Genomic DNA, 22984 nt, shown 5'->3' with positions numbered 1-22984 from the left:
AAAACTCTCAACTCGAGGTCCACTTACTTACTTTTCTTAACTTTTCTTTTTCTGAATCTAATGGTCTTCTTCAGTGGATGGATTTGGCTCATTTTTCGTGCAGATAGCTCAGTTATCATCATGTGATTTGAGTGTGGAACATCGGTTACATTATAACCTCTGTCTTTGCTTAAAGTCTTGAATGTTGAGGGGATTGTGAGATCTCGACAATAAGAAAACTGAGTTTTTCTTTTTTTCTTTTTTCCTTATTTGTAAAATAAATCATGTGCAGATACAGGGTTTAAGTTTAAGAGCAAAGTTCCTAGTATCTATTCTTAGACCTGCTAGGTCATAAAAAGTGCTGTAAAGACAGTTTTGCAATAAATCATGACTAATATGTTGAGAGAAGAAAGTGCAGCTCCTGCTTGTGTTTTCAGACTTTCAGTTTATTATTGGGATAACCATGTGAAAGTTGTCAAAAAATATGTATGTTAATGTATAGCCTATTACATATAAGTATTGCTGTTACACCTATTTACGTTGTGTCTCTTATGTTCTATATCCCATAACCTACACTATTACTTTACCTTCTAAAAACATTGCATTCGAAAGTTGTAAACTTAAATTAGAGCTTAAACTTCTCTAGTTTACTCGCACACATTAAACTTTGACACTTTGGGAAGTATGCTTATTCATGTTCTTGCTTGGATGGGAAGACTGATACCACTCTCATGCCTGTATGTTAAATACAAAATTACAGCAAGCAAGTAGTTGGCTTAGCTTAGCACAAAGGCTGGAAACAGGGGGCAACAGCTAGCATGGCTCTGTCCAGAGGGAAAAGAATCAGCCCACAAGCAATCAGTACAAAATTAAAATGTAAAAATTTACAAAATGTAAAAAAAAATGTAAAAAAAGCTGCAGTTTTCCTTCTCCTCTGCGAGAACCGATTGACCTGGTGGCAGTATGAAACCTTCCTCCAGCCCTGTATTTGTTTTACCTGCCTCCATGCTTAAAAATGTACTTGGGTCCATTGGTCCATGCCTGGTCTATGTGTTTACCTTATCATAAATAGCTGCCTGCAATCTGGTTGTGTCCCAGTTTATTCTAAACATGCAGCTGTTCAGCATCCTCTGGAAAAAAAAAAATAAAAAATAGAACCTTGACCCATCCCTTCCCGAAAACTACCAGGCGGTATCCAAGCTGCCTTTTTATTTCAAAAGTTTTAGAGAAAGTTGTTGCCAAACAGCTCACTGTCTTGACTGCACACAACATATTCAATAAATACCAATCTGGTTTCCGTCAGAAGTATTCCACTGAAACAGCTCTCCTCAGAGTCTCCAGTGACATAATGATGTCTTCTGATCTGAGCGAATGTTCTGTTTTGGTGCTACTGGATATTACTGCAGCTTTTTTTTTTCACTGTAGATCACAGCATCCTGATTGAAAGGCTCAGGCAGTGGGTGGGTGTCTCTGGGAGTGCTCTGGACTGGTTCTCCTCCTATCGCTCAGATTGGAGTTTTTATGTTTTGCTTCACTCCTACATGTCTGAAATGGCTGCTCTTTCTGGTGGTGTGCCCCATGGTTCTATCTCTGGTCCAATACTATTTGTTTCATATGTGCTTCCCTTAATTTATATAATTAGCAAATTTAAATGCATCTCTTTACACTGTTTTTCTGATGATGTTTATGACAATGATATTTTCCTCTAGGCCCGATGAGTGATAAACTGTCTGTTTTGCATAACTGTCTGATAGCGATAAAGAAGTGGATGGATAACAACTTCTTACAGATAAATGTGGTTAAAGGACTGAGGTCCTTATCATTGCTTCAGATAGCATATAGCCTCCCAGGTTGTTCATTCTATTGGATCTATCCCTTTCTTCACTGGACAATCTGATCTTAGAAATCTCTGATCTTTGATCAGGCTATGCATTTCGATCAACACATCACATCGTTAACCCATATGTGTTTTTCCCATTTATGAAACACAGCCAAATTTTTATATCGTCCCGACTAGATTATTGCAACTCCCTTTTCACCTGCCTCAGCAAGTCTTCTCTGGGCCGTCTACAAATGGTTGAAGCAGCACTTCTCACATCACACCCATCCTATCATCTTTACATTGGCTTCCCATCACGTTTAAGTTTAAATTCATTTTGTGGTACTTGTTTTCACATATAGTGCCCTACATGTTCAGGCAGCTGTGTACATCTCTGACCAACTCCATCCTTATATCACTAGAAGGTCACTTAGGTTCTTCTAACAAGGGCTTACTGATTGTCCTTCATGCTCGAGCTCGACTAAAAGGTGACCATGCCTTTGAAGATGTGGCTCCGACACTGTCGAATGCTCTTCCTTTAGACATTTAGTTCTGGGGCCTTTGTTGTTGTTTCAACTTTATAAAAACTTCTGTCTTTGTATGGATTAAACAACGTATAAAGTGTTAATCAGTGAGATATAGAGGCCCTAGTAGGCAGGTTTTGTTACCTTAAGACAGAGCCAAGCTGGCTGCTAACCTTACTGTAGCCAACCAGCTGCTAGAGGTAGCTTCATACAGTTTATGGCATAAAGACATGAGTTATTCATCTCCTCATAACTCTCAGCAAGAAAGTGTATTTCCTAAAGTGTCATACTATTCCTTAAGCCTCCAAAGATAACTGACCCTGGCAATCACTGTGATTTTCGTTTCTATCCTATGTGGCACATTGAGGGCATACGGTGCATGAATTTCACTCTCAAATAAAATGTCAGACAGCAAATATTGTGTATTGTATAGTAAATAGTGAGTGATTTCGGACATGGCCATTTAAAAATGTGATATGTCAGAAATATGATGCTGCACCAGAATAACGCCAACACACGAGTAAACGTTCCTTTCCTCTCTCCGACCCCAACCCTTTCTCCTCAAGATCCCGCAGATCAGCTATGCGTCAACAGCCCCGGAGTTGAGTGACGACAGGCGCTATGACTTCTTCTCGCGGGTGGTTCCTCCAGACTCATTCCAGGCCCAGGCCATGGTGGACATTATTCAAGCCTTGGGCTGGTCTTACGTCTCCACCATTGCCTCGGAGGGCAGCTATGGAGAGAAAGGAGTAGAGGCCTTCACACAACTCTCCAAAGAAGCAGGTAAGGAAAGGTGATCAGTGATGGACACTACACAAAATTAATTTATTTGTCTTATTTAAAACATGCACTTTCAGTTTTGACCCAGAGAAAGTTCAGTTTTCCAGTTCATTGTGAAATCTGTTTTCGGTGGATGAATTATTGATCTGTTTGGCAACTTCTGCTTCTGTTCCCCAGTGAATTGTGGAGTGTTACTGGAAATGTAGACAGAGAAACGGCTTTTAGAGAAGATGCTGTGTCGCAGTAATGAGCATTGCCTGTACCCATGTCACTGTTTTGTTTGTTTGTTTGTTTGTTTGTTTTTTCTTTTAAATATAACCATTTCAGCTTTTTGCAAACTCAGAGGAGGAATTGTCTGAAAATTTCTAATTCGGTGTCTTTGGCCAACACAGAAGAGAGAGAGAGAGAGAGAGAGAGAGAGAGAGAGAGAGAGAGAGAGAGAGAGAGAGGCCTGGCAACTGGTCATTTGGGAGAGTTTTGTTTTATGCTCTGCCTTTTCAGTTTCACTCAACCTCATTTTTTATCCCTGCTAGTGAGAGTGCAGGGCTCTGAGGATGTTAATGATGACAGTCAGCTTTATGGTCAGTTCAAACCACTCTGGTCCAGTTGTGTGTATGAAGCAGCAGGGTTTTAGATATTTAGTCTTTTTAGAAGAGAAGCCTGCCTTCTCTGGTGAACGTCTCGAGGCATTTCCCTAAGAAACCATGTGATTAAAAAGAGAGAGCTGAACCACTGACTGGTCTAGAAAGCAAGCTATTAGAATCAGTCATGTTTGTTGGGTCCTGTAATGTAACATTAATGGTGATTGTTTAAAGTGGCAGTGATCCTCCTTGTTGCATTTAGATTTCGGTTTGCAGAGGTTAGGATAAGGGTCCTGAGGAGCACTTACAGCATAACACAGATTTTGCGTTCAGACGAGGTGTTGTGGTTTTGCCTGTAACTGGGCTGAAAATTGTGCACACGCTTGACTCACCTGCTTTTTCCACATTGATGCTGTTGTTGGCATTTGGCTGTACATGTGAATCAGCAGTCATTGCTGTAGCCAGGAGACACTCAGTTGCTATACAGTACAATGGGTCGGCTATCTTTGTCAAATCATGTGATCTATTGTACTGTGCTTAGGTCTGTAGAGACTTCACACAGTTGCTGCTGCAGTATTTCTACAAGATCAGGACAAGGATACATTACTACAGTCATGTTGGATGACGGTAAGATGGTTTTTAACGCACGAGAGTTGGCAATAGGTCTGTGTTCAAAACCCCAATTCCTTTTCCATCTTTTTGAAAGAATCACTTTAAGATGAATATAATCTGGGCTGGAAAAATTACCCTCCATTACCCATGATAGCACATCCGTGCAACTCACGACACCAGGACCAAGTATTTTGCTGCTTCTCACCTTCACCTCTTTGGATCCCAATCCATTTCCTGTAAATCTGCAGGGAGTGATCTGTCTTTTCTAACAGACTAATGTGCGGAAACCTCTAAAATGAGCAAAGCTAATGACATCCCACAGGCACCGATCAGAAGTCCACCATGCATTTTTTATCAGTGTCCATTTGTGTCCAGTGTGATCACTCATTAAAACTTTAAGAAGCTGTTTGTGGCTGCGTAATTTGCATCGACAGAGAGAGAGGAAGAGAGACAGCGAGAAAGCAGCCTGTGTACAAACAAATAAGGAAAACTCCTGCTTTAAGGCTTATTTTGGAAGTTTCACTTCATCTTATATCCTGTGATAAATGCAGTTTCTTCCAGCTGGTGTTCTCAGATATATTTTCCACTTCTCCCTTTTGCAAAAAGCCGTAAACACACTGATATTCTTATGACTCCTGAACAGCTACACAAGGAGTATGAAATCATAAACCATTGTTGTTGTTGACTCATCCTGTTGCTTCCGAGCTGCACTCACTTTGCAGTATTTTGTATTCATATACAAATGGGAATTATTTCCTCTCAAGAAAAGCTCCCTTTACCCAAGGCATCTTATCTTTAATAAACACAATAATTATGTAATAGCACAACTATACATTCACAGGATTCACTCAAAGGTGGCGGTTTTGCACCAAAACTGACTGGAATGGATTGAACTGAAAAAAATCTGAGTGAATAGGAAGGAGAATATCTGGAAAATACTGTAAGTGTGTTATGAGTAACTGCAGAGCAAAAGCAACATTGTAGGGTGGATTTTGTTGCAGCATCCCTGCAAGTTGATCAATGAGACCTTGAGACGGTTTTTGTGGCTGCTCTGTTTGGTTGCAGTGAAATGTCAGATGCATTAGCAGGATTCTCGCTTCACCACTTCAAGGAGAACCATCTAGCGGACTAATGCAATATGGTTGCCCATTACCCCAAGCTGAGACTGGAGTGATGGTCAGCCTGTATTGATCTCTTCTGTTTTTTCTTTTTTTTTCTTTCTTTCTCTCTCCTATATAGGCACTGTTCCATTGTGCACCTTCATCCTGGCTGCAGGTGAAGCTGGCAGAGATTAATCTTGTTTGTATTTTTCTGTGTCTGTCTGGACTCAAGCCAGAGCGATGGAGTTCAGTTTTCCCATTTGATAAAAAGGCTTGCATTTGAGGAAAACCTCCCACAAAATATCACTGTGGAATTGATTGCAGCAAGTTGCCAACACTATGCGTCCTTAGATCAAGTCTGGGCACTGAGGGGGGAAACAAAAATCAGCCAGTGTATAGCACTCATATTTAGCAGTAGGAATAGACTGTAGAAGAGGCCTGATGCGTTTGCAAACACTATAAAATAGACCATGATATTTCTACATGACCCCTCAACATTGTCAAATCCCAGAACAGCAACGAGGAATGTCGTGCAGGATATGGAAGGGCACACAGATGCTGAATATGAATGTCAGCTGCATGGCAGCCCATTTTGATGTGCTCCCACGTGCTCAGGCGGGGAGACGGGAGCGAGCAAGTCTGCCTTTTGACTGTCGAGGTGATAAATATAATTGCAGCATTATGGATCCCCTGGAGGTTTGGGTTTGGAGGGTGTTGAGTAGGCAGGTGGGGGGTCAAATCCATCAAGAGCCTCTAATTTAAAGGGATTTGTATTTCACTAAGCAAAATGGCAAAGCTGGATTCCCCACCCTGAAGTGCATTTTCAGAACCGAGGGCATTGAGGATGAATAATGGAAGCAGTTAATGCAGGGCATGACCTATGGCACTCAGACAGATAAGTGGAGAACTTCCAAGACCTGATGAATTTAGTCATCATGATCATTAAGCTGTCTTTGATATATTAATCAAATGTGGAGCAGAGGGTAGGGGTTCACGGTGCATATACTTTTGAGATAATGTTGTGGGATCATAGGTAAATGAATAAGGTGCAGCGAAAAAATCCAGTGTCACAAACCAGCACATCTCACTTCTATTGTAAGCAGAAATTTAAAAAGCATACGTGTCGTCCTCACTGACTCTAAGTGACAGCTAGACAGTACAGTATCACTATACAATCCTATTTCTTGGATGAGACTTCAACAAGTTGGAATAAAACACTCTCCTCTCCCACAGCCTGACATTTATCTGTCTCGCAACACACATCTCCAGCCAACACAGACGTGCAGCTCTTCTTTTAAACCCACAGTTTCTTTCGAGGACTCTTTCAAGTCCGCACAATACCTTCCAGTGACAGGTGAAGGCAGTCCGACCCACAGCACAGCGCTCTGGAAGCACAGATACACCACTTGCATTTCCATCACACCCGCCTCCCCAACTAAAAGACTGACTGGCCATCTGACTGACTGACAGATGAGGTATTCTGCAGGCATTCAATAATTTAGCCACCGCTGCACAACCGCCGATCTGCAGCCTTTAGGGCGGTCTTAAGCTCGCAGCACGTTCAGCTCTGGTGCCCTCTGCCTCACTCTGAAGATGGGATTTGCTCCAAATGTTTCTTATCTTCATCAGTGGCTCCTGTGGTCTCCATCTGTATTATTGACTGTTTTGACCTATAATACATCACTGTTCAAGACCATCATAACTCTTCACACAGGCCCACAGGGTTCTTTGTTGTAATGGGGATAATGTATTTTCATGAGACTTCAGTTCTCAGCATATTATGAGTTTATCCTTTTTTGCCTCTCTGGAGTGAAAAGTGCGTGTGATACCTACCTGCAGACTTACTGGCCCCCTGGAGCTGAAAGCTGCTGCTAATACGCCAGAATCAGATGTTAAACAGCGCTAGTTTTCTAAAACAGAAATCTTGAAGTGCAGTGTCGCACTGTAGGATTTTCTGGCTGGAATCAACTTAAATCTCTGTTGTGAAACAGAGCTTTGGTGTCATCCCTTAGAGACCTGCAAATGCTGACTGCTCTGCACAAATGACACCAAGCACGTCTCACTTTAACAGGATACTACAAACCCTTGAGCAACAGCTAGGCCATTGGCGGGATCTTCACTTTTTTTTCATGTGTAGTCCACTTGGGGAGGATAACAGCAGTCATCCCTGAATGTTTTCTCACATCAAGAAATATTCCTAATTCTGCCTGCTGGTAGTAGAAAAATGGATAGTTAAGGGGCGGTTCAGCAGTTGTCATTTTGCTATCTTCTGCCTTTAGAAATGCCACAGTAAACCATGACTGGAGATGTGTGATCTGCCAGCTAAAAGCTGTTTATATCAAAGTAATGAGCCTGAGGAGACTGGCAATTAGGAGATTCCCTCCATTTCTCTGTCTACTCAGGGAAATTCAAACTGAAAGGTTATTGGGTAGACTATTAAAATGCTTGAGCAGGAGATATTTTAATTGGTTTGTGTAGAGCTTTGCTGTTGACTCAGGCTGCTGCCTCAGCCTAGGCCTACAGTAGTTAGGATGTTCCCTTGCACAGGTGATCATATTATCTGTTTATCTAAAGTGCTTCAAAGGTTAGCGTGTCCTTCACACCTATAATTACCGTACCAGAGCGGAGCAAAAACTCTTTTATTATTACTATTTTTTTTTTTTTTGTGAAAGATATAATTTTGCTTCTCTGCCTGATAATGAGTTGTTGAATAAAACCCTGAAGATAACAATACCTAGCAATCTGTTAAAAGCCAATTGCAATAATATACTGTGCCAAATACAGTATCTAGCAACAATTTAGCAGCACACGGAAGTAATCAGTACCCTTCATCCTGTAAAAACTCATTAGTGGTGACCTGTCTGAGAATGATTTATTGTCAATATTAATATCCTCTTTGTTTGTTATTGCCTGCTGTGCTATCTGATTGGTTCAGGGTCCAACAAGAGATGTTTGATAATGGCTTTAAATGAAAAGTCAATGGAAAGCTGTTGGATTTTCACAAATACTTAATATGAAATCTGTAGCTTTATGTCCCTGTTGGTGCGGATTATTGGATTTGTTATAGCCGATATGTTTGTAACTCTCTGTGAAATGGTGCTGGTGCTCAGTCGGTAGGCGCAGTTTGAGTGTTATATTGCATGCTGCTGTGGTTTGCAGATCATTGCCAAAATGTAAATGTATACACTGTAAGACTATCATTTAGACTCTGTAGCAAGCATGACAGCATCATCAAAATCTCACTATTGTGTGTAGATGTGTTTTCCATTTCCATATGGGTGAGATTTTCATAGAAAAAAAAAAGCAGCTATTATGACCTCAGGCTTGTGTGTGCATGTGAGTGTGTATACATTTGTGTGTGAGAGTGAGTGAATGGTTGAGATCATCCCAGAGGCCTTATCATTTCTTACTCCTTTCCCATTAAAAGGTGGAATCTGCATCGCCCAGTCTTTGAAAATACCCCACAACCCCAAGCTGGAGGATTATGACAAAGCCATCCAACAACTCCTGGAAACGCAGCACTCGCGGGCAGTCGTCATTTTTGCCAGTGAAGAAGACATACGGTGAGGAGCGCAGCACATTCTGGCTTCATCCATGTCGCTCAGGCGTGTTGATGACTTGCCATGTTCAAGTCTTTAATCTCTGAGTAGCAGCTCCTGAAGACAGGCTAGAGGCACAGATTTACCATGCGCACAGGATGTCTGCTACACAAACATACCTCCAAAAACACAAACACAAGCATGCCTCAGAGGAGGAGTGGGAATACAGATCGCAACAAAGCAACAGAGATATTGTTTCATTTACAATGCCCCATGGGGAGTGTTTATGTAAAGAAACACAGAATCAAACATTTAGTACCTGTAAATTCAGAATGAAGTGAATGTGATTGTAAAATGTGAAAGAAGAGACGAATGAGAGATTAATGAGAGTAACTGCCTATTGCTATCCCTATTATCTTTAAATAAGATATAGAAACAACATATTTTCTCAAAACAAAACATAAACCAGTTAATGAAAAAAATAGTAGTTTTCCTCCTTTCTTTCTCGCCTTTAATGAGAAGAACGAATGAAAAACTGTACATGACAGGGCTGAAATGCCCAAACAGCTCCTTAAAGCCAGCTGTGCCTTTTTTGTAATAGATATTAGATTGCACACGCCTCTTGTACTCTCTCCTAATTCACACACGGATGTCCTTGCAGGGGAGTTCTCAATGCCACCAAGAGGGCCAATCAGGTGGGCCATTTCCTGTGGATTGGATCTGACAGCTGGGGGGCCAAGAGCAGTCCCATCCACCAGCTTGAAGATGTAGCGGTGGGAGCAGTCACTATACTGCCCAAGCGCTCCTCCATTAAAGGTACAGACATACCAGAGCGTGCACACACACACACACACACACACACACACACACACACACACACACACAGACAGACTCACACCACATGTATAGTTTTCAACTGGACTGTTTTAAAGGGACTCATTGTTTGTTTGTGTAATTATTTACAGACCATACTAGAGTTCAAAAGTTATGAAATCTATGAAAAACCTGCAATAACTGTTTTTATAGCCACTCAGGGGCAGCAAAAAGCTTTAAACACTGACATCTTATCATCTTATAAAACTGATCTTGTTAGCAAGCAGTTGCAATTTACACGTCCATTAGATACAGATCAACAGTAGCCTTAATTTAAAGTCGTGTTTCTGTGCCATCTGGCAGATCAGTCTGATATTCACTGTCTTTGTTAAATAGTCATGTGGTCGAGTGTAAATATGAAAATATTGGGGGCAATATCCTGGTGCCTGAATGGTTATGGCACATACCACATAACTGCAATCTTCACAATTCGTTCAAGATATACGTGTGTGTGTGTGTGTGTGTGTGTATGCACATATTTACGAACGACCCCATTCACACTATACATAGTAATTTCAACCATTGTCAATATGAAAAGAAATTGATTAGCTTGGTTTCAAGAACATATTGGACATTTTTTAACATTTCCATATCATTGACTCACTCACAAGCCCATTTAAATGCAAATCAACACAAATGCCAAAAAGAAAATGCACATATAAGATATACTATTCAAAAGTCTGTGACGTTCAATGCATTTCAAGAGAGGTGATGTAATTTTATTTACCTACTTCGTCTCCGTCTGTCTCACCTATTTCAGCTTAAGTTGGCAGTTTCCTGCATTTCTCAGAATGACTTTCGACAGTCCTCAGAGAGCAAGTATGACCTTGTTGTTACATATGGCCGTGGGTTGCACATGACCAGACTAAAATCAGTCTGAATAAATTGGCTATTTTATTATTAAACGTAGAACCAGTAAATGTAACAGTGTCCCCTCTTGCAGACAGCACATATTGATCAGTGTGGTTTTACTTGCTTTAAAAGTCAGGAGTCTCTGATCGCAGACTGCTGGAGAAATTAGTCTCTTTATCATTATTGAAACGAACACGAAATGAAAGGTCTTTAATCTGGTTTTTAATATTAAGCATTTATGCTTTTTTTGATCATTTTAACATTTTTTGTCAATAAAGTCCAAAAGAAATACTGTTACCACCTGTTTTTATGAGCTTAGGAGTGGATTCCTCTGTAAAACCGCAGCCTAAAAATGTCCACCCACAAGAAAAAGGAAGTAAACGAGGAAATTATACTGCTGTATTTGCCAGGACATGTACAAATTTACCACAGAAATAGAATATTGTCAGCATGCACCACCTATTTAAAGTTCTGTCCAGTGTCACAGTCCTAATAACCACTAAACATTACAATCGGGGAAATTTGAAAGCTTGAGTTTTATGAAGCTTTTCTTAATTAGGGAAGGTCTAGTCAGGACAAATGTACACTCTGGCAGCAGCAAGAATATTATTAATCCACCATGCATCATTGATGGTCTTTTGAAAAGAAAATCAGCTGAGTCATTCAGCTCTGATTAGCCATTATCACCTCTACCCACGACTCAGCTGATATGACTGGATAACAGACAGTGGAGACACAGACAGAGAGACTTTAAAATGTGAAATTCGTTATTCTCCAGACGGAAAATTGTGTGTTTTTAAAAAAAAAAAAAATCTCAGTGAAGTTCAGTTCCAGCTCAGCTTCCTGACCCACATTGGGTGGTAGAGTTGCACAAACAAGAGAGCAAAATCCAGCAATACAGGCTTTCTTTCTGCTTTGTTGCAGCAAGTTATCTCTCCTCAAATTAATGCGTCGTACAGGCACCTAAGCCCTGTTGAAATTAGTAATAAGCTAATACATCATGCCTTCAATCCACTTCTGTAGTAATGGATTTTATGAAGTGAGGAAAACCTGTTCAGCACCTACAGGACCTCACAGCCCGAGGCAACAGGCTGTGGCACCACTTACAATCCCTGCGTTATTTATTATGCATCCTGTTTTTTAATTAATGTAATTTCCTAGATGAAAGAAGTGATTAAAGTTCCATGGGGCTTGAGAGGAAGAGGAACCACCGTGGTCAAATTTTGATGAAGTAGTGCTTGCTGGTGTGCTTCCAACACCTAGCACCCACCACCACACCGCCACCACTGCCACCGCCACCGCAGCACCACACTGCTTCACAAGCTTCGCTTCATTTCCTCCAGGTTGGAATTGGTTGATAATTGGCCCGGAACTGAGCCATTCTCCTCTTTCCTCTGTTCCCAGGGTTTGATGAATACTTTACTGCGCTCACCCTGGAGAACAATCGCAGGAACGTGTGGTTTGCTGAGTTTTGGGAAGAAAACTTTGACTGCAGGCTCCTCAGTGCCTCAAAGAGAGAGGATTCGAGCCGTAAATGCACAGGTACATGGGTTTTGACATGAACTAATTAGGATAATTTCTGTAAAACACTAAAAGATGATGCATAATATCATCCTCCTATATCAGTTTGAGGTGAACTTGACCTTTGGTTTGCATTAGAAGCTGATGATAGACCTTTGGGGTTTTAAATTTGCCCCTCTTGTCTGCAGCGCAGCCAGAAAGTCTATCACCAGGTGTTTCCACCCAGCGGGTGCATGACAGGCTGAGTTTATAATTAGAATAATAATGCACCACGTGGTATTAGTCATACTACAGTTACACACCGTATGCTCCTGTGGCTAATGTCCTGTAACTCTTAAATCCCATATTCCCTCCATTCCCCCTTAACTCAGTCACCTTTACAGCTCAGCATAGTCTAACTGAGTACATTTCATTTAGGTTCGAAATTACGGGGGAAAATGACAAAATGCCACGTAAATACCGTTCATGCCCCCCTTTTGCTTTATTGCCACCTTTGTGGTAGAATTAATGATAGTGTTGTTGCTAACAGTGATACATGCATCTATTACCTAAACTCTGCCTGCCAGCACTGTGACTGGCATTTCACTGCATGTATTATCTACGTGGATGATGCCTGTGATGTGGGATGCTGTATTAATCTTGCTTGCATACGTGATGATGGTAATAGCAGTGTGACACAAATTACTGTTTGCTGGGGGATTTTGTTTCCTTTATAATCTCCTGTTTAGCGTCGTCTGTCATGCGTCAAAGACAGAAGACGCTCGTCCACTTAGTGAGTCCCACAAACGCTCTATAAAAATGACTATAAATGTCTTTTATCTTTTCTTCATTTCCTCTGAAAATAGCTGTCACTATATTCTCTTCTTTTTTTTATACCTCAAGCCAAGCTGATATTTATGAATGTTGTACTAACGGGAGGCTTTTGCATTCACAGGCTGTCCATTGAGCACCCTATGCAGAGCTCGGAAAACCAAAAAGGTTATGTGTGGGCTGAAATATATGTTAAGTTCTGAGGAATGGGTTGAAATGTCAGCACAGATTGCTTTTGACCTCCCTCACTCTATGCAAGTCTCCCACACCCTTATATGTGTCCTATTAACATCATCTGCTCCTCCACTGAGCTCTCCACGGGAACTATGAACAGCTCTCACTGAAGAGAAAATTGTCTTTTAGTGTTTGCCGTTATTTTCTTGATGGTGCATTTTTATTATCCAGGCGCTTGAATGTTATAATTATGATGATAATGATTATGATCATGATGATGATCATTATTAGTAGTAAAAGTAACAGTAGTATTTTTGCTGTTATCATTTTCATTCACCCGTTGAAATGCAGCTTTTATCTACCAGGAGGATAAAATAGCTTCTTCAGTTTGTAACAAAAACAAAAATCCAGCAGAGGTTGTACATTATGTATTCAAGCAGTGTATCAGCAGCATGAGGCAAAAACCTTTGCAGCAGCCCATAGCAAAAGGGCAGTACACTGGGAGGAGGATATAAAGAGCAGGAAGCCACTGTGGAAGAGTATGTTACTAAAGTTCACGGTGATCTTCATCATCTTGCAGATGGGGCAAACGACGTCCATTCTCAGCAGCCAATTACTTCGTAATACACCACAGCAAGTCAATCTGAATCTGCTGTATTTGTCACAAACACTTTGTCTTGCAGTTCAGCTTGATATTTTCCACTTGGGAATTAAATGTGTCTTCTTATTTCCTTTGACACATTGTCCCTTTAGGTGTAATGCCTTCAAAACTGAAGTGACTGGCAGCAAACGGTAAATGGAGGAATAAAAATGAAGCTGCAGATGACAGGGAGCGCTGAGAGAATGTAATGCCTAATGGCTCAGGGTGTATTTGGCTGTTAGCCCTCCTCTTCCTTTTTCTTCCCTCAGGCCAAGAGCGCATCGGGATCAACTCCAAGTACGAGCAGGAAGGGAAGGTACAGTTTGTGATTGACGCGGTGTATGCCATGGCCCACGCTCTCCACAACATGCACAGGGACTTGTGTCCTGATCATCTTGGCGTCTGTCCACAAATGGAGTCTGCCGACGGAAAGACTCTGCTGAAGTACATACGTAACACCAGCTTCAACGGTGAGTGACACATTGCAGAAGTCTAAACAACAGATGCCTACAGACTGTGTGGGTAAGAAAAGCAAAGTCGTGTGCTATCTACTTCAGTTTTGAAGGACATTTTACATCTTATAGTAAGCAAGTTAAAATTAGTTACTGGTTACTCATCGCTGCAGATATACTCTGTTCTGTTGTTTTATTGAACAGCATGAAATGAATTTCGTCCACTATGTTTCAAGCTCTATTGTGGAGATACAGAATAATGGAGCATACTGTAGATGTGAGGAACACAAGATGGATGAACCACATCTAAAAACAAATGAGATAAAACAATGATGTCTTTGCAATGATATCATTTTATCTCTCACGGTATATGAGCTCAATTGAGCCTAGTGACCCGAGTACATTAGTTAAAGGAACATTTTTGTTTTCTGCCGAGACTCACGTGAGAAGATGGATGGCACTTTCACATCTGTACGGTAAATATGCAGCTGTGGCCAGCAGCCGGTTAGCTGAGCTTAGCACAGAGACTGAAACCAACTCTAAGAAACATGCTCCATTTTGTTTGTTTAATCTGTACAAAAGTACAACAAATGTAAAAATGACAAGTTATGGTTTTATGGACTATTACCTGGGCATTTGGTTTTCAAATGGATTAAATAGACAAAGATAAAATGTGTTTATTATTTAGCTTTAGAGGCATTCTTTAACCCTTGGACAGAGCCAGGCAAGCTCTTTCCAGTCTTTATGCTCTGCTAAGCTAATCATCCTCTTGCTTCCACTACATATTTACCAGACAGATTTTACAGTGGATGTATTTTCCTCAAAGGTGATGTGTGTCCACATCAGTTTCCTGTGTCAAGATGAAATATATCATCCCAGTTTCAGACTATAAAAAGGTAATAATAGTAAATAAATGCATAAAGTACCACTTCCTCTATTTTACACATCAGATGCAGTCGCTTGTGAGCTGGCTACAATTTAAATTTGCATACTTTCATTCCTAGTCAAAAGCATCACAACACTTTCTGCATCTGTGGAATATTTTGAGCCAATGTGATTTATTATGGGTCCACCACTACTTGAACCTCTACATAATTCAGCCCTGTGCAGAAAGAGATGTACAAGATAATAAACAATTAATGGAAAATAGCTATTAATGACAAATGCTGTGAAATGCAGGAGTGAGTGGGGGGAAGAGAGCCAAATGGGAGATGAGTTTAAAACAAGAGAAGCCTTTGTCATTACAAATGTGCTGGCATGTATGTCAGCCAGTGATCATTAGAGGCTCTTCTGAAGTGCAATGTTTCTTCACAAAATGTTCTAGATTAAGATTCAGCTGTTTGAAATAAGGAATCAGCGTAATCTCCTCAGAAAACTGGCCTACTTTTAGAGGTGGACCCAGCTCACTGTTTCTTTTCTTTTAAGTATTAAAATAACACTGGTGATGACTGGTGGTATATGTGGGAAATGTATACCTGTATGTACTTTACTGGGATAGGCGTATTATACTAATGATCCTCTTCAAATCCTGCATTTCACTGTTTATTTTTTGGCTCATTTAAGTCTATAAGTCTATACTCCAAACACAAAATTTCACACTTAATATGAAGTGCAGTCTTATACACCTACACACATCCCATGACTGAAAAGGATCAGGGTTAAATGAATGAATAAACCAAAAAACACAGACACACCACAGACAGTCTGCTTATATTTTTAAAAAGCTTTTCCTACAGAACGTATAAACACTTTGTCAAGGTTTTTTTTATTAAATGAATCCATTATTCAGAAAGAACAAACTGTGGCAGCAGTGATCAAGTCCTGCTGTTCATTTTGACCCTGCTTTTCTAGTGCTATTATTAATTGAAAGGGGGGGAACTTGAGGAATTTGAACAATTACATTTCTTGTCTGATAATCAGACTAAATTACTACTTTGTGTTGCCCAAACCAATCAGCACTGAGCCACGTCAACATTAGGCAAAACAGAGGCTTTGATAATGGTTGCATAATTTAAATTTTTCAGTGTTCGCCATCCATTGATTGGATGCCAGCTAGATTTTGGAATCCTCTGCATTCAATAGCAATATATAAGGATATATATTCTGCATCATGTTTGGATATGTCTCTACCTGGTCGTTAATATCAAGGAGTTCGGGGGGGAGCTTTTCCTTTTTCTTTTTCCTCTCTATTTTTTCTTTTTTAACTGATCTTACTATAACTTACTATAATGCCCTGAGCTATGATATTTTTTCTTCTCTTCTTTTTCTTTTGTAATTAAATGCCGGTGTGTGTATTATGTGTGTTTTTCTCACAATGCCCCTTTTCAGTGCCTGTAGAGCTGAAGTCTATGCATTCCAGTTTCAACCATGGAAATACGAAGAATTTGTTTTAGAGGGCATGATATTGAAGTTTTATAACTATAAGTTCAATCAAAATTACTTCACTTAATGCTAAAGGGTTGAATCACACTGAAGCGTAAAAAAGGTTCTTACTGAAAAAGCAGGACACTCAAATTGCCCTACTTCAAGAGACACACTTGAATGATTTGAACATAGGAAGCTAAAGGATGGATGGATTGACCTTGTGGCTTACTCGTCTTTCTCTTCAAAAAGCAGAGGTGTTGCAATACTACTACACAAAAGTCTGCCTTTCACAATACAAAAGGTCAGATCAGGTATCGGATGAAAAGGACTGCTTGGTTTGTATTTGTGTTTTTCTTTTATTTATTTGGGGCCCTTTGCTTTGCAGTGTTTATGCACTTACCATATATGAATCACAGTTTTATTCTAGAGCGCTCCATCCATCATCCCCATTCTTAATCCTGTCTGCAGAGCTCTGATTGGCTTGTTTTTTTTTTGTTTTTTTTTTTATTTCATGTAGGTAGTGATTCAAATGTCTGAAACCAGCTGGTGAAATTTTTACCTGCTTTATATGTAGGATAAGGCTCAAATCCCATGAAAAGACCAAATGCATTAGTCCATCTTTCAACTCTTTCCATTTGGTCACTCTGAAGACATAACTCTTTACAAATGAGTCACAAATATTTAATTTCATTTTTTTTTAAAAGGGCGAGTCATTTACTAAAACAAGCTAATGTTACTTGTTCTTTGCCATCCAGTGCAATGGTGTGGCTCACTGATGGAGGTCTATGGCACTGGGGAATATATACTATCCTGCTTTGGCTATACTCAGACAATTCAATTCAATTCATTGCTTTTGTTTTTTTCATGAGATTTGTTGCCAAAAAAACAGTCACTATATCACTTGACACGGGACATGGTGCTCTTTCTTTCTTGTTGCCTTTTCAGTGTAAGCATTGCAACAATTACTCTTTATAATTATTTATGTACAAAAATGTGTGACGGCAAACTTTTGTCAGAGAGCTCAAGCAATGAGCTGCCTGCCTTTGTCTACCACTGTGGCTGCGGCAGCAGTGCAGAGTTCCAGCAGGCGAGAAGCCCTCGGTCTTTAAGGTGGAACTAAAGAAACAGAATGTATGCAATTTCCTGAGCAGTGCGATTCAAATTCATGGTGACCTTAACGAAGTGCAGATTTATGCATGGGATTGAGAATCTGCTGTTCAGTCTCAACAACCATCTGGGCTTGTGCTGACTTTTCTGGATTTTTAGCCTCAGAAAAACATTTAAGTCGGTGTGGCTCTGACCAAAAAGGAGGTTCATTTCACCTGAGTCGAAATTAAGATCTCCACTGTCTCTACCTCCCCCTCCTCTTCCTGTCTTGCTATTATATTCTGAAACCTTTTTTTTTTTTTTTTTTTTTTTTTTTTTACTGGCGACTGAAGGTTGTTCTGTTGCGGCTCTGTCAGGCATATCTCACTGCCCCTTATTGCATTCAGACTGGAACCATGCACATTATCCTGTGTATGTGCCACTGCTAATGTATGTTTGAGAGTGAAGGAGTGCAAGCCTCCTTTTGTTGATCTCCCCACTGCGCCGGAGTCATAGAGCTGAGGAGTGAGGACGGGGGGGGGGGAAAAGGAGAGAATAATGATCCGAGAGAAACACAGCAGTGGATCCCCAGTCCACCCACACTGCTCAGCACAGCACAGCAACACAGCACTTTTGTCATGTCTTAGTTCAGAGCCACATGCAAATGCATAAATCTTTCATCTTAGACAGCGCTCTCGCTAAGGAGTCCATGCAGACCATTTTGTTCCCTTGAAAATATCAGGCAATAGAAAATAGGAAGGAATTTCTAATGCCTTTTTATCTGCACACACAGAAACACTACTTAATTATTTGCTCCGAAGCTGAAGAGCGCCAAGTGCCCAATCACTCATGTCACTTTACTGAATGACTTTGTGTGTTTGTGTATTTGTGTGAGCTGTATATTTTTGCTGGGGCGTGGAGTAAGAATGGTAACCCTGTCACAGCTATTGCTCACAGGAGTCAATATGTTGTCAACATCTTTTTACGCTGTGTCAACAAGTCTGCCGTCTGTTTGGTGGAAGCAGAAGTGACAGGACGGTGACTGCCACCCACCGAGTTTTAGTTTGGTTTTCATATTGACAGAGTTTTCACTATGGGCTTCACAAGTACTGTCGAATTCATTCTGAACACCCGTCCAGCTTCATTTTCTGTGCTGACACACGGGTACTGATGAATTAGTGTTCTGCTTTTAAACGGAAAGACAGATGGGTCAAACAACTCTAGTGGTGCCATTTCCACATAATGTGGAATATGTGCGCTGTCACTTTGCATAACAGCAGATAATGAGGGATTTGTGGCTCTGCATCCACATGGAAATGGACACTTTAAGTCTTATAAACGGACACTTGTAATGCACAACAGTGTCACAAAGTCAAAAAGGGAAATTTGGATGCTTGTTCACAGTATTTTATTGAAATGGCCCTTGTTCTCAGGCCTGAAACGAGTTTTTCCTTCTTGCTACCTCTGCCTTCCTTGTTTTACAAGAGTCCTTTGCCTTGAAACTTTTGTAGAATGTTCAATGACAAATGTCCTTGGAAAAAAAAACTGGAGGGAGATAAAATTCCCTTCTGGCTGAAAACTAAGGAAAAGGTGGAGTGGCCTTCCATCCGAAAGCCATGAGCTCTGTTCTAGATACAAAAGACAACATGCTCCCAAAAGTGTTTTGGACATATGCTCCTGGTCCTTTCTCTACACTTTTTATAGCCAGAGCTATTAAAGTACTTAATTCCCATGCCAAGTGTCGTCAGACTCCCCCCGTCCCATTTCAAAAATGGTATCTCCATTTGTGCTGATGAGCTACTGTGTGCGGTGCCAAGGTGAATAGACTTGTAAAAAGCAGCCGTTTTTCATTCTCTCCCGGCATTGTGGGACGGTAGAAATGACCTCATCAACAATGCAGACCTCATGTATAAAATAAAGTGCAACCATTGTTCCTATGAACGCCATTCAACATTCTCTGCTGCGAGGGAGATCTCATGTTGAGTGACATCTGCATTAACACGCTACCTTGCACGCACTCTGTAGTCATGAGGCTCGTATTATTGAGTGACGTGCACGCGTAAATACACGTTTAAAAAACTCATTTTCTCATGCGCAATGTTTCAGGTGTCCGCAGTCCTCTCTAAGCTAATTAGTGAAATCTTCAGGGCTCTGCTTGAGACAGGCTGCTCCACACTGAGAGCAGATGGGGACCGTATGATGCTTTGGCTGACCTGTTTATCCCCCTTCCATCTCCTGTTGTTGTCCACTGTGTGACTGAAAGGCATTACTTTTAACCCGAGGAGGTATGCGCTCATTTTAAACAGCAGTCAATTTCTGATATTAGAGTGCAGCTGAGAGTCCACATGACCAACCGTGTTTTGAATGAGAAAATCTCTTCCCCCAGTGGCCACTGTGCAGCCATGATGATGCATAGGAAGCAGGTGAGAAAAGGCTTTATTGGTCGGTGGGGAGCTTGCCTCCCTGTTCCTAATTATCATAAAGGTTCAAGATATAGGTCACGGTGTTTGGAACAGAACAGGCACACACTCTGTGGTCCTTTGTGTGGTCCATGTAGGCCACCACCCAGTTAGAGACAAAGGGTTAAAAGTTCATGTTTTTCTCTGATTAGAAGAGATGCTGTATCCTGTCTAACACTTTTCTTTTCTGTTGTCCTTTTGCTGCTTTTTCTGCTGCTTGCTCTGAACAGGTAGCGCCGGCACCTCTGTTGTGTTTAACAAGAATGGCGATGCTCCAGGGCGCTACGACCTGTTCCAGTTCCAGATGACCAATTCCTCCACCCCAGAGTATAAGATGGTAGGACAGTGGGTGGAGACCCTCCAGCTCAGGGTATGACAGTTTTCTGATACTGGGAACACACAAACGACAGACACCCAATTATAAATGTTGTTTGTATGCTTGTATCCAAAAAGGATATCCAAACTCAGCGATGCTTTTTATGTTTTCCAAAATTGAAATCTCTTATGTGACAAGGGGTTGCACATTATTTGCATCTCAAATATGGAGAGAGCTCAGGTGCAGACGTGTTTTACTTACAGTCTAATTGATGTATTTTAGGTGCAGAAAATGAATCTGTTTGTGCAATTTAGCAAGAAAAAGAAAGTGTTACTTTTTGCGCAGCAGATAAATCTTCCAAAATTCTTCAGCTGTAATATTTTCCTCCAACAATCAATGTAGAAACATGTTCATACACACATTCTTGTCGATGTGTTGCCTACTAATGTAATCCAATAATTAAACGTATTCCACATTCCTACATAAAGATACTTTTAGACTTTATTTAATAGAAGAAGTTTTTATAGTTGCACTTGAAACATGATTTTCTCAAAGGTTATCACTATCCCAACAGCTGCCTTTAAGAAGAGTAAAAAAACATGCAATTAAACCAACAGAAGATTTTAAAATCAGAGTGTGAAGGGGGATAAAAGGCAGTAATTTTAGTCTGTCATATTTTGCATGCTATTTAAAAGGTTTGATATGTTTCTACTTGTAAAGGGAGGTTAGGGCAGGACTAAAACATCAGAGGGGACTCGATTTGAGAAGAAAGCATTAAAAAAAACAGTGAGGTTAGCTCTTGCTCTGTTGTTGGAGATCACTCCTCTACCACTGCATTGGTTGGAGGACAGACGGTGCAGGAGAGTGGGAGGAAGAGAAAGAACATGTTTTTAACCCAAGTGTCAGTCTGTATATGTTCAGTCTTTGGCAGCAGAGAGCTGCTGAAGATGTTGATGTTGTTAGGAACTGACAACTAAATACACACCTCCCATGTTCCTCCTGGTGCTCAGCAGCTCTCCTGCAGGTTTTACTGTACATGATGGGACTCAAAATCCATGATTGCATTTTATCTGAGGGAATTTAACACCCCAGAGTGTAAGATCAATCATATTAAAGCTATTGCTACTTCACAGGAAAACGGAAGGATTTTAATATAAAACTATTTGAAAATGTAATTTATTTGACTTTTTTGGCATATAGAAAAAATTGTAGAACCCATGGGATAAAAGCATAGATGAGACATTTTTCTTTAAATAACTTTAATTTACTTGCAAAAAAAAATAAAAAATACTTTCTAATATTAGTGGTAGGTGCAGAGCTTGGTTGAAATTACCTATACTGAATGATAGGATGAAAATGAGCTGAAATTTCTGTGTATTTCTATGTGACAAAAAAACAAAACATGACATTACATACAGATGAGTTAACGTTTGCATAATGGTTCTCGAGATCACAAGAATTAAACACAACCGAATGGATTTGATAGCACAGGTGGAACGTCTGGAATGTCTGTTGCTGGGGATTTTTGCTTCATTCTGTTTAAGTGTGATTACAAACCAAATGCTGTTACAATACAATTATATTCCAATGCAATAGGTATTACTCTGTTCACTACCACATAAAGAGGAATCTAATTTAAAGGTCACCCAGGAATGAGCATCCTGATCATCGATAAAAAAGTTCAATGTTACAATGTTCTGGCTCACAAAAGCTCAAATTAACTGTAAAATTAACAACTGTAGCAAAACCCAAATGAAAACTATAGCAACCGTACAAGTCCAAGGTGTCAAAAATCTTGCTTCTGGTCTCCATGGAAACAGAGCTGTTGGTCTCATTACTGTTTCCACACTGGGTGTAATCGGGAGGTTTTCCAGAGAGCACCATTCATTGTCCAAATAACAAATGGCACCTTCATGCCCCCAGATAAATGGCAGATGATAATCTGCCCAGACACCACAGAAACAACGCATTTGTCATACAGGTACACACAACACAAACAAACTGCAGACGTACGTGTGTGTTTGTGTGTGTGTGTGTGCTTCTTTCTTTGCTGCAGCTCTGTATGTGCAATTATTGTTAGTTGCAACATTTGGAGGAGGCTATGCTATTTGTATCCTTAGCTGGACTCATGTTATATGTGATGGTATTTGCACCTGCTGATGTTTATGTTAAGGAGTGACTACTGCCCCCTAAAACTCACCAATTAGCACGTTATATTTTGTTTGTTGTTTAAGAAATGTAAAAAATGACAAAGTTGTGGTTTTACATGGGTTATGTGCCAGACTATTTCTTGGGAGTCTTCCTGTGGTCATATAGTCACCGTGACATTGCCAGGCAACCAGCAGTCAGTTTTTTTATGGATTAATTACATGACATTAAATACATTGGTGTTTTGTTTGGTGCTGTTTCCAGCTAACTGTCTCCTGTTGGTGGCTTCATATTCAGACAGACATGAGAGTGGTATTGATTTTCTCCGCTAACTCACAGCAAAAAATAGAATACG

The 22984-nt window shown here is 40.4% G+C and overlaps 1 protein-coding gene across 1 annotated transcript in view; it reads left to right on the top strand.

Moving 5' to 3' along the window:
• LOC111217300 (metabotropic glutamate receptor 7-like) overlaps positions 1 to 22984 on the top strand; it is a 60288-nt gene that overhangs the window by 22924 nt on the left and 14380 nt on the right. The window contains exons 2-7 of the mRNA XM_022739097.1: positions 2889 to 3105; positions 8823 to 8958; positions 9596 to 9750; positions 12064 to 12201; positions 14074 to 14274; positions 20396 to 20535. Of these exons, the coding sequence (XP_022594818.1) occupies positions 2889 to 3105; positions 8823 to 8958; positions 9596 to 9750; positions 12064 to 12201; positions 14074 to 14274; positions 20396 to 20535 (987 nt within the window). The remainder of the gene's footprint in view (positions 1 to 2888; positions 3106 to 8822; positions 8959 to 9595; positions 9751 to 12063; positions 12202 to 14073; positions 14275 to 20395; positions 20536 to 22984) is intronic.

The sequence above is a fragment of the Seriola dumerili genome, unplaced genomic scaffold (genome assembly GCF_002260705.1).
Source record: "Seriola dumerili isolate Sdu_G_001 unplaced genomic scaffold, Sdu_1.0 BDQW01000043.1, whole genome shotgun sequence".
NCBI classification, from domain to species: domain Eukaryota; kingdom Metazoa; phylum Chordata; class Actinopteri; order Carangiformes; family Carangidae; genus Seriola; species Seriola dumerili.
Note: the sequence above shows the minus strand (reverse complement) of the source record. Positions and strands in the feature narration are given on the sequence as shown.